The 13,450-nt window shown below is 35.9% G+C and overlaps 1 protein-coding gene across 1 annotated transcript in view; it reads right to left on the bottom strand.

Annotated features, from left to right (window-relative positions):
• The window catches only part of mapkap1 (MAPK associated protein 1), a 34,773-nt gene that overhangs the window by 8,084 nt on the left and 13,239 nt on the right, over window positions 1-13,450 (bottom strand). Inside the window, exons 6-8 of the mRNA XM_081366892.1 lie at window positions 10,826-11,002; window positions 7,645-7,754; window positions 203-310 (exon numbers count right to left, since the gene is read on the bottom strand). Of these exons, the coding sequence (XP_081223018.1) occupies window positions 203-310; window positions 7,645-7,754; window positions 10,826-11,002 (395 nt within the window). The remainder of the gene's footprint in view (window positions 1-202; window positions 311-7,644; window positions 7,755-10,825; window positions 11,003-13,450) is intronic.

Genomic DNA, 13,450 nt, shown 5'->3' with positions numbered 1-13,450 from the left:
CAGGCCCAGAGCGTTACTAACAGACTAAGAAGAGAGTAGCAACAATGGAGAATATGGGGAAAATAATGTGTTTTTGAACATTCAATCAAACCCCAAAAACAAAATGCATTATGGGTCCCCTTTAAAATGCTTCATGAGTGTGCAGTGTTTAAAGATCATGTGTTGCAATGGAAGGAGCATCAAGAATGTCAACAAAACTCACTGTTTTCTCGGACCAAGCAGAACTCCAGCGTTCCCTGGCTCTCCAGCGTACTGTCCAAATCCACCGCCACATTTGGTTCTGTTTGCTTCTCTAGTCGATACATGGGACCTAAAACAAATCCCACATTATTTAGCATTTGGTTTCCACAAAAATATGAAGCAACACAACCGTTTTCAACATTGATAATAATCAGAAATGTTTCCTGAGCATCAAATCATCATATTAGAATGATCAGATAGAAAATAGTTATTTTACATTGTAAAAATATTTCACAATATTACAGTTTTAACAGTATTTTTGATCAAATAAATGACGGCTTGTTGAGCAGAAGAGACTTCTTTCAAAAACATTAAAACCCCAAATATTTCAACAGTTAGAATCACAAAGACACACAATGAAACTTGGTTTAACTCAAGTACGCTGTAGTTTCTTCTTTTTCAATACATTAATACTTTGAAGCTTTGAATAGTTTAATACAATCACAAAGAGCCCTTGAGAGAGGGTAGCCATCATAAATGACTTCAGGGTGACCAGAGCAATCTCTTAGATACGGTGTGATGGGATTCAGAGCTATTGGCTTCTCTCTTTATAACGTCGCTTGATTAATATTGCTCAGTGCAAACAATCTAATTTGACCTTTTTTGTCCAATCAGATGATATCAACCCATCTCAGACCTAATGACCGATTAACTTTGACCGATCTTCACAAACCTTTCTCAATAACTATTGCCTTGCAGGAGCAATTGATGGCTATAAAACCAAAAAATGGCTTTATTGGATACTGTTTATTTCTTGTCAGAAGCCGGAAAAAATGCCCAGAGGTAGGATCAAGTCTTTACCTCGTTTTTTTTGCCAGAAAAGAAGGGAAAAAAAACAATACAGAGAAGCTGCCAATCTAAATAGGGCAAACACTCAAGGCGATATTTACCCTTTTGCAAATACCATGGTTTTCCAAAATGTCACCAGAGCCTCCGAAAGCTTACGACCTCTACGGAGAAAGAAATATGTTCACGACACCCTCCAGCACAATGCGAGATATATCAGAACACAAACGAAGTGAATCAATTCTATACAACACTCCAGTTCTGGACTTGACGTGCAAGAATCGGACTAGTTGAGTATACATGGAAGAAGCGGAGACAGTGTCTCTCTGAATCTAAGGGAGAAAATGTGAATCCCTGAAACTGCTGTGACACTGAAGAGCAAGAGACTGTGACTAATTCAGAAACACACGATCTGACCTTTTACGACCTTTCTTGCGACCCTGCGCTGATCTCAATGAGCTGAGAGGTTGCTTTTTATCCATTTTATTCTCCGGCAGGTGAAAACTGAAAGTCTGATCACTTAGTAAAGCAACAGCACATGACAAATCATTCTGAAATTAGGCATTACAGTGCATTAGCCAGTACATAATTGTAGGGTGACTGAATCTAGATATTATATAGGCACTACCATTCAAAGCTTTAGAGGTCGGCATATGTTTTTGAAAGTCCCTTCTGCTCATCAAGGCTTCGTTTATTTTATTAAAAATAAGGATCAGAGGATTTTATAAATTCTGTGATCAAAGCTGAATTTTCAGCATCATTATTCCTTATTTCTTCAGTGTCACATGATCCTTCAGAAATCATTCTAATATGCTTATTTGCTGCTCAAGAAACATTTATGATTATTATTATCAATGTTGAAAACAGTTGTGCTGCTTCATATTTTTCTGGAAACCATGATACATTTTTTCCAGAATTCTTTGATTAGCAAAAGAACAGCATTTATCTAAAAACAGAAATGGTCACTGTCACTTTTTACTACTTTAATGTGCCTGTTCTGAATAAATGCATTCATTTTATAAAAAAAAAATTAAATACAAAATCTTACGGAGCCCAAACTTTTGACCGGTTTTATATATGGCAATAATATACGGTAATACATTTAAATAGAATTCAACTGATATGCAGTCACAGGTGTGTATATATCAAAGGTTTCACCGATCAGGTTTCAGAGCTGTTTTATAATGAATCTTTAATAATCGGAAACCAGATGTGCTGTGTGGAGCTCCAAATCCAATCATTTTTTGTGCATGTGCGTCATTAAAATATCAAGCCAAGAACTAAATAAGACAGCTGATGCTAAATACTTACAAATCCACACAAATACAGCATCTGCTGAAAATGTTCAGCTTTGTATTACGTCTCACTGCATTCCCCCTAAGCACATAAAGCATAACAGTCACGGTCTTTCTCTTTCGTCTGAGCTCATCTGTAGTTCACACACAGGCACACCGACCCCGAACCGCAGCCGTCGCCGCCTCCCAAATGTCACCAACATTTACCCTGATAAGCCTCATAGGAGGCATTCAATCGCGCTTATCTCCCCCAACAGACCCACCGAGCTTTACAAACCCTGAGCCGCTCATAAAACTAGTCATATTTTACAGTGCGCACCCTTCCTAGTGTCCACACGCCTACCATTATATATTCACTCAGTTTAACTGCTAAACAAGACAAATGATGGATGGATGGATGGATGGATGGATGGATGGATGGATGGATGGATGGATGGATGGATGGATGGATGGATGGATGGATGGATGGATGGATGGATGGATGGATGGATGGATGGATGGATGGATGGATGGATGGATGGATGGATGGATGGATGGATGGATGGATGGATGGATGGATGGATGGATGGATGGATGGATGGATATAATGATTAATGGTAGACAGAATGATTAATGATAGATAGAACGATTAATGATAGATAGATAGAACAATTAATGATAGATAGAACGATAGATAGAATGATTAATGATAGATAGGAACGATAGATAGAGCGATAGATAAAATGATTAATGATAGATAGAACGATTAATGATATATAGAACAATAGATAGAATGATTAATGATAGATAGAACGATTAATGATAGATAGGAACAATAGATAGAACGATTAATGAAGGATAGGAACGATAGATAGAATGATTAATGATAGATAGAGCGATAAACAATAGATAGAACGATAGAAAGATAAACAATAGATAGAACGATATAGACAAATGGATAGATTGAACGATGGAACGATTGATAGACAGTTAGATATATATGTGGATGGATGGATGGATGGATGGATGGATGGAACGATTCATGATAGATAGAAAGATTAATGATAAACAGAACGATTAATGATAGATAGGAACGATAGATAGAATGATTAATGATAGATAGAATGATAAACGATAGATAGAATGATAGAAAGAAACAATAGATAGAACGATATAGACAAATGGATAGATTGAACGATGGAACGATTGATAGACAGATAGATATATATGTGGATGGATGGATGGATGGATGGATGGATGGATGGATGGATGGATGGATGGATGGATGGAACGATTAATGATAGATAGAATGATTAATGATAGATAGAACGATAGATAGAACAATTAATGATAGATAGAACGATAGATAGATCTATCTATCTATCTATCTATAACAGATGGTTTGTTCAAATACAGGTATTAAATAAAAGGTTAATACATTAAAGGAACACTCCACCGTTTTTTGAAATAGGGCTTATTCACTTTCTTTCCTACATTTAGATAGGTGGGCAAATGTTTTGTCTCAGTGCATGCATTGTTTTAGTTTGACAGGGTCGGCGCTAGCTTAGCTTAGCATAATGAATGGAATCCTTTGTTGCCAGCTAGCATGTCCTGAGTAAAAGTGATATAAAAAAAAAAAAAAAAACACCTAATTACTTCTTGTGGCCTGCGTATTCACAACAAGTACAAATAGTGATGCAGATTAACACTAGGCGATTTCCTAGGCAGATATTGACTTATATATTAAGGACTATATTAGGGGGAAGCACAGGCGAAGCACTGCTACTTGGGCGTGATATCTCTGCGCCCAAGTAGCAGTGCTTCGCCTGTGCTTCCCCCTAATATAGTCCAAAGTCAATATCTGCATAGGAAATCGCCTAGTGTTAATCTGCATCGCTATTTGTACTTGTTGTGAATACGCAGGCCACAAGAAGTAATTAGGTGTTTTTTTTTTTTTATATCACTTTTACTCAGGACATGCTAGCTGGCAACAAAGGATTCCATTCATTATGCTAAGCTAAGCTAGCGCCGACCCTGTCAAACTAAAACAATGCATGCACTGAGACAAAAATGCATTTGCCCACCTATCTAAATGTAGGAAAGAAGGTGAATAAGCCCTATTTCAAAAAACGGTGGAGTGTTCCTTTAATATATAATGGGAAGAAAACAATCGCTCAGCAAACCAGTGAGCAGCGGGTGCAGAAGAGAAGGCACACGGTGGACAGAAGATTGGATAGGTCTCTTGTCTCCAGCGGGTAAATAAACAATCAATACTCATCTAAATGCAGATGAGAGAACGGTCCACGCCGCCTAACGTTTCTCTTCTGGACCAACTACCCCATCACATCCACTCAAGACGTCTTCTGAGACACCATCTCGGACTAACACACAAGCCATCACCTGGCCGGGACAGGCCAATGGCTCACTGCCCACAGGGCAATTCTGAAGGTTTATTTCCAATTAAACTCCCTCTGAGGGCTCTCTTGGGTTTCTGTCCAATCAATCCGTCTCTGATGAGGCTGTACATCAAACACAAGTACTCTCAAACCACTGAAACTAAATATGCTATTATATAACTGAGTGAGTGTGGCCATCCTTTTAAGAGCAAGGAGTTTTTCTCTCTTTTTTTTTTTTTTTTTTTTTTTAAGCTGACTGAGGCATGTCTAAAATGTCACAAATCCCAAAAGAGAAACTCTGGGTTTGTTTTTATGCCCCAGAGACTTCAACCGCCCGGGAAGACTGAGTTTGCAGTCCCTCTGATACCTTTAAAAATACAAAGAAACGCATATCTCACCAAGTCGGAGCATTTATTTATCTCTTATTCTCACAGTCTTTGATGTTTCTAGAAAAGCTGTCAAATACTTGCTTGGTTTTGCAGAAAGAAATGGCAACGGATTGAGTTTCCGACCAAAAATAGCATCCGAAACATTCTCACGTTAGACTATTTGTGAATTTCAAAGTGCTAAATGGTTTCAAGTGAAAGGCAAATGTCATTGTGATTGATTATCTTTTAAAATGACTACAGACAGTTTAGTTGTACTAAAATAGCATATGCTGTTGTGATTTTTGAGGAAAGAAATTGAAATGTGACTATTAAAAAAAAAGCATGTTTAGGACATCAATTAAATAACACCTACAAATCAAATCAAAGAACTTCATAAGATGGATTAAATATATTAAAATCATTTAAAATATGGCAAAAACAATGACAAAACCTGGATATGATGGAAAATGAGGAAACCTGGAAAAGTATATAATATAATGTAATGTAATTTAACATCATAAAATGTATTTAATATAATATAATAATTAATTGTCTATATATATATATATATATATATATATATATATATATATATATATATATAGAGAGAGAGAGAGAGAGAGAGAGAGAGAGAGAGAGAGAGAGAGAGAGAGAGAGAGAGAGAGAGAGAGAGAGAGAGAGAGAGAGAGAGAGAGAGAGAGAGAGAGAGAGAGAGAGAGAGAGAGAGAGAGAGAGAGAGAGAGAGAGATTGATATATTGTATATAATTAATTGAAAAATTAGGAGATTGAGAAAAAAGTTTTACAAAGTGAATGTTTTTGGATTTCTACTTTAAATACTTTGTCACCATTATTAGGGCTAAATGAAGATTTCTATTCTGATTTATACATTTCTTCATCTGCTGTTATTATTGAACACGTATTTTATAATAATAAAGATATTGCTCTATTTTTGATACTGCTTTATAATGTATTACAGCATATGCGTAAGAAATATTTAATATCATATTCTTGCAGTGTTTACCCCTATGTGGATTGTTTCGTATATTTTGTTTATTGAAATAATCTTTTTGTGTGTGTGCGTATGTGTCACATGATTTGTGTTATTTGACATGTTTTTGAGTGTGTCTAACTGAGGTGTTTCAAGTTCAATAAAAAGTGGCTTGGAGGAGTTATTTTCAGTGTGCGGACATCAATTTTTCATTATTGTTATCTTGTTGTCGTGCACCTGAGCCCAAGTACGATGCGAGGGATGTGCACACACCTTTGTATTTTAGAGTCTCGAAAAATGAGTGCCTTGATTCCACAAAGGTCGAGAACCCCTGCTATAGACTAGTCAATCTGGAGTCGATGAAGGCGTACATGAGCCATACTGACGAGACTGTGTGGATACACACGAGGCCAACGCAAGACTATAGCCTCTTTAAACTGACAGCGCTCGCCCGCAGCACCCTTACTGAAGCGAACCTCTCTCGCTGCAGGCTTTGACCTCAGTGTGTGCTAAATCCAGGAGAGATGAGGCTCCAGCGGCTCTCCACGCACCATCATTTTCTCTGCGTTTCATCCATTTTCTCTCTAATATACTTTCGTTCCCGCACCATTGCTTTCCATTCTTTATGTGCACTTCTCCGTCTCCGAGTCAGTCTGCGGCTCAATCTCCTCTCCTCACCCCTCTTATCTCAGCGCTGCCCCGGCTCATCATGGCCATCAAAGGGGCGATCCGTTACCTGTGACTTTTTGTATTAAAGTCTCTGGCCTTATCAGATTCGCCCATTCGGCGATGACAAATTAGGACGGCACATTTCCACGGTTATCGGGCCAAATCACAGCAGACGGCTTCACTTGCTTTCTAAGATGAAAACTACACACACACACACAAATTCCAGTTCGACTGACAATTCAAAGGCACCATTTGCTACACTTCTTACAGCATTTATTATTTTCCCCTGAAGTACACTTTTTTTGTCAAGGTTTCTTGCACCAAAACATTTCATTTTCATGCCGATATATAAGAAAAGGCATGAGTTGTTATTGAGTTGAATTGTTTTTGTTAATAAACAATTGTAAATAATTGTAATTGTAAATAAAGCTGAAATATATATATGTAATTGTAAATAATTGTAATTGTAAATAAAGCTGAAAATAAATAAATAAATAAATAAATATATATATATATATTTATATATATATATATATATATATATATATATATATATATATATATATATATATATATATATATATATATATATATATATAAAGATTTAAAAAAATACAAATAAAAATTATAAATGTTACATTGGCAACTAACTAAAATATAAAGTGATAAAATGAATGCAGCTAAAATAAAAATAATGATAAATATAAAGAAAAACTAATAAAAATTACAAAAACAAAATGAATAATGAAAACTAAAACTATAAAAACAAAAGCTAGTTCAAAATATGAATTAATTCTAATAATAGTAAATAAATAATAGTAAAATAACATTGAAGGCCACCCAAAATAGGAATATAAGCTTGAATCCAAAACAGATCTATCACTTCACATTAAGTCTGAGATGAATCTTTCAGATGTCTCACCTGATCCTTTCTGGGAGCCCTTCCTCTTTTTGAGGGCCTTCTGCAGAATATCCTTCATGGTCACTTTCAGGCTGTCCACTGGGATCAGGGAGAAACCATGAGCGGCATTTCTGTGGGTGAGGAAGGCAAATCATCAGTCATACTGAATAAATCTTTACCGTTTGAGTTAGATGCGAGATTCCTGTCCATCAGAGCATCAACACTGAGATCATGCCCTCAGATTCTCAGGACTGAGCTTTGAGTCTCAACCAATGAGAGCATGTCATATTCAATTATATGAAAGATATCGAACCATTAGGTTCAAGATGAGTTGGATGTGAGTTCGATTTTTTTTTCCTGAGGAAACTAGAACAACAGTGGTTAGAAACTATGCTTATGAGCACAAAATAATCAAAAACATCATCATCAAGTGATATTGTGATCATAACATAGCATTATATTTTGGAATCATTACATCAAATGGCCAAATGAATGGCATAAAAGTGCTAAACAGTGTTACGGATAACAAAATTTTTAAATATTAAGAAACCTTTACGTTAATGGAAACAAAATAAATGTTAATAGAATGTTTCTTTATTTTATTTTATTTAAATTTCAGTCTGAAGTATTAAAACTGAAAATAATAATAAAAACTAAATGGACAGATTTTTTTTTTATTACTAAAACTAACTAAAATTAACACGAAAACAGAAAATCTAAAGATAAAAACCAATTCAAAGTATCAATAAATACTAACTAAAATAACACGGCTACTATTACGTCTTATGATTCGAATTATTGCACATAATCATAATAAACAATGGCAGTGATCACTTAAAAGTAAAATGTGCGAGCCAGTGATTTCTACAGGATTTTGAACACAATTACTCTGTAATTTAATCAGCCAAGTTTCATTAACCCTTAATATTGTTTTTAATATTTTCACACTTTTAGAGACTTAATAACCTTCGGTTCAACAAACGAGCGAGTAATCTGAGCTGATTCAGACCAATGACTCTTGCGATCGAGTCAGACTGATTCAGCTGACTAAACAGCACCACACAACTCAAGTATAAATATGAAACCAATATTTTTTCGCAGATGTACTTTGAGATTCAAGAGAATCACTCTTACATGACAGTTTAGCGGGACTGGTGTGAGCAGTTAATGTCAGAAGAAAAGCTTGCACACAGAAAGAGTGTATTGTACTCTTAAGTGGTCGGCGAGCACATAACAGGGCCGAGGGGCAGTCCACGAGTCAAACTTTGAGCACATGGACGCATCACTGCGATAGACTACATCAACAGAACAACAACCCCAGGCCAGAAACCGGAGAGCGCACACTTTCAGGACAGTGGACTCGCTTGTCCACTTCCATTTAGCAGTCCTGACCCGTCAGCCTCGGGCCAGGGCTTCTGACAGGCTTCACGTCAGAAGAGGTCGCCGGCCCCGATGGCCCACTGAGGGCCAAGCACTGGCTCAGTTCTCGCCCAGGGTCCTGCAGTGCCACATCAGTGGTCCTCTCGTGAAGGGAGCATGCATCTGACCCAGAGAGCTCTGAATACCAGCCGACGGCTGAGAGCGGATGAATAAATCACAAATAAATACAGACAAAAGACAATGAAAAGTGCAAAGCAGCTGGGCCACAAATGAAACTTTTGTTTAAAAAAAAAAACTAACTAAATAAATAAATTAGTTTATGCCACAGGCAAATGGCTACTTATAATGGAGTTATACTACCGCTGAGTCAGTAGATGATTCAAGTTTTTAAAAGAAGTCTCTTCTGCTCACCAATGCTGCATTTAGGTTATCAAACATACAGTAAAAATGTGAAATATTATTGCAGTCTAAAATAACTTTTCTATGTGGATATATTGTAAAATGTAATTTATTCCTGTGATCAAAGCTGAATTTTTAGCATCATTACTCCAGTCTTCAGTGTCACATGATCCTTCAGAAATTCTAATATGCTGATTTGCTGCTCAAGAAACACTTATTATTATCATCAATGCTGAAAACAACTGCGTTCCTTAATATTTTTGTGGAAACCAAGATAATTTTATAGGATTTTTTGATGAATTGAAAGTTTAAATGAACAGCATTAATTTGATCTTTTGTAACATTATGCATGTCTTAGCTCTCACTTTTGATCAATTTAATGCAACCTTGCTGAATACAAGCATTCATGTTTTTTAAAAACAAAAATCATACCGACCTCAAACTTTTGAACGGTAGTGTATCTTATTTATTTCCTCGCTGGTGAAATGTTAAAGGAACAGTTCACCCAAAATCTGCAAAACATCTCTTTATTTCATAATAAAAATGTTAAAAAAATGTGTTAATTGGTGCTAATATCACCCAATCTAAGCAAGTGCAAGAAAAAAAATCCCCAAAAATCTGTGACGTACACAAACAAGCAGAACCCATTTTTCAAACAAGCAAAACTGTTTTTTACAAACCAAATTGAGTATTACAGCCCAAAGCAAGGTTCCCCATCAAAGGCAGGACAGTCTGGCAGGGAGCCATTCAAATCCAATTAGCAACTTCAAATTAACAGGGGTCTCCTAATGCTTTGTCAGTCAGATTAACCAAACAGTTGATTAGAGATATTCCCAAATGCACAGAAGAGCAACAATCTAACGGAGCTCACAAAGATGAGAGCTTCATGGAGAGACATGAGGAAAAAATCTCCAACAAACTTAAAGGATTGAGTGTTTCAAGACTTGTGTGAACGGCCAGGCATTTAAACCTAAAACATTCAGATTGTTCTCATAACAAGCATATGAGAGGTTGTGCACTGAGGCAAACTTCAAGACAAACGCCAAAAAGTTGAATATTTGATGACGGAGAGAGATTTGTGGTTAGATATGGTTCGTTTTACTCTTTGGACCTATGCATATATATACAAATATATACATTACCATTCAAAAGTTTGGGGTTGGTAAGATTGGCCCCAAACTTTTGAACGTTAGTGTAGTTAAAATTATGTCAACAAAAATGTCAAGTTAAATTTTGTCAGCATAAATCTGTTCCCAACTCATTTTACTTCTATTATGTATATTATGATATTCTATTATTATGTATATTATGACAGTAATTCAGGTACATTTTGATTTGATGTTGACTTTAAATGTATTTATTCTTCACAGAGCCATTAGTAGTAACTGGAGGTGATAAAGTCAGACTTAAGTGGCTTTCTTACATTCGAACAAAGAGTGACTGTTTGGGCCCAAGTCCAGGAGATGAATACTTCTCGACCAGCGCCAGTGTGCTGAAGCCAAACTTGTGGATGGGTTCGTTAGAGTCCAGCGGAGGGAAGTCTGTGTCCACCTCCCCATCATCCTCAGCGATGTGGAGACAGTAGGTGTTGACATTTTCTCTGTGGAGGCAAGAAAGGAGAAAATAAGAGAGATCAAACTCAAAGAGAGTGCTGTTGTCAATGCAAAGTATGTTTACTATTTTAAACAAGTACAATTTGCTCATTTAAATTAAACATTGTTCCCATTATAAGAAACAAAGGCATATATGTGACCCTGGAGCACAAAACCAGTTACATGGGTCTTTTTTTTTTTAATTGAGATTCATACATCACATGAAAGCTGAATAAATAAGCGTTCCATTGATGTATGGTTTGTAAGGATAAGACAATATTTGGCTGAGATACAACTATTGAAAATCTGGAATCTGAGGGTGCTAAAAAATAGAAACATTGAGAAAATCTCCTTTAAAGTTGTTCATTTATGTTGGCGATTGTGCTGCATTCACTCACAAAAATAAATGTTTTATATATTTACGGTAGGAAATTTACAAAATATCTTCATGGAACATGATCTTTACTTAATATCCTAATGATTTTTGGCGTAAAAGAAAAATCTATAATTTTGACCCACACAAAGTATTGTTGGCTATTGCCACAGATATACCCGTGCGACTTGTGACCAGGTTTTGTGATCCAGGGTCACATATTGGTGGTAACAAGTCACACGTATCATATGTGTGAATTCATTGCAATGAATTTCATTTATAAGACACTCCCAGTAAAAAAAAATAGCTTATGCTCACCAAGGGTGCATTTATTTGATCGAAAATATAGTAAAAACAATAAAGAAGAACTGTTTTCTATTTATATATATTTAAAAATGGCTTCTGAAAATTATTGTCTAAAATGATTCTAAAATTACATTACATGTTACATGATCCTTCAGAAATCATTCTAATATGGTGTTCTATTCTAATAGGTCTAATAATTGGTGCTCAATTATTAATAATGGTTATTGTTATCCATGTTCAAAACAGTTTTTGCTACATTATATATTTTTTGGAAACCATGATACATTTTTTCAGGATTCTTTGGTGAATAAAAAGTTCAAAAGAACAGGATTTATTTGAGATAGAAAACTTTTGTAACATTATAAATGTCTTTACTTGCTTTTAAAACTAACTTACTGTTTGATTGGTAGTGTTTCACGGTTTCCACAAAGGAGAAAGGATTTCCACATAAGTAGCAAAAGAAGTGATTGATAATAATCAGAAATGTTTCTTGAGCAGCAAATCAGCATATTATGATGATTTCTGAAGGATCATGTGACACTGAAGACTGGAGTAATGATGCTGAAAATGCAGCTTTGATCACAGGAATAAATTACATTTTACAATATATTCACATAGAAAACAGTTATTTTAAATGATAATAATATTTCACATTTGTACTGTTTGTACTGCAGTTGTGATCACATAAATGCAGCATTGATGACTATAAGAGACTTGAAAAAAATATTAATTATTCCAAACTTTTGACCAGTAACAACTTCTAAAATTACTTCTAAAATTACTACTAACCCTTCAATTCAAAAATGATTAATATTAATGATAATGATAAACTATTCGTTCTGTGTGTGGAAAAGTGCCTCTGAAGGACTCTTTCTAAAAGCTCTGGTTTGTTGAAGAAGGGCAACAACAACAGGGACATCAAACAAAAGCACCCAGACACAATTTATGAGTCAGGGCATGTAAATGAGGGCTATTCATTGAGGAGCAAAAACATTTGTTGGGATGCAGCCTGGCACAGAATGAGGATGAATCAAAAGAGAAGCACTGGGAAGAGTTAACTTCACTGGTTTCATGGTTAAACCTTTTGTTGTATCATTATATATGGTGTAGGCTGGCACTATTCCAGATTACTTTTGCCCAGAGCTTTGTTTTATATCATAATGGATCGACTCCTTAAGGAAAACTGATCCATCAGAAATATAAAACTAACAGCAGCCTATTCCTCGATTCATTCAGCGCAGGCATGTTAAGCTTTGTCTTTATGATATAGCTTTCATCCCTCGAGGCCAGTGCCTGCCCTGGTGTTTGTGCTGGGACGATGGCGTTTTAATTAGCTCTGACACACTGTCGAAATCCAGGCCCGAGCTGTAAAGACTAACTGTCATAGTGTTAATCAGACCCATGATCCTGCTCAGGCAGCCTGAGGAGATAACAGCCGACTGAGAGAAGAGGCCTGAATCTGGGCTTTTTGTGTTTCAATAACATGCACTTCTTACTTTCACCTCCAAATGATGTACTATTTTCTCTTGAATATCTAAGATCCTTGTCTGTCTCAAAAGTCTTGATTCTTAACCCTGACATAAGACACAAAGACATGTCTTTTTATGTCAAATATCATATCTGATAAATCAGGCTTTTATAGTATGATATAGTGAGAAAATTAAGCTCATATTCAAGGTGGGGGTACACCTAAATTTCAGGTCCAAGCTGATCAGAAATATGCAATTTGGTGCAGTTGCTGATATTTATATGGCCAAAAAGCAAAATGAAATTCTGA

This window comes from Scardinius erythrophthalmus (genome assembly GCF_964197995.2).
Source record: "Scardinius erythrophthalmus genome assembly, chromosome: 5".
Lineage (NCBI taxonomy): Eukaryota > Metazoa > Chordata > Actinopteri > Cypriniformes > Leuciscidae > Scardinius > Scardinius erythrophthalmus.
This window is presented reverse-complemented; position numbering and strand designations above follow the sequence as displayed.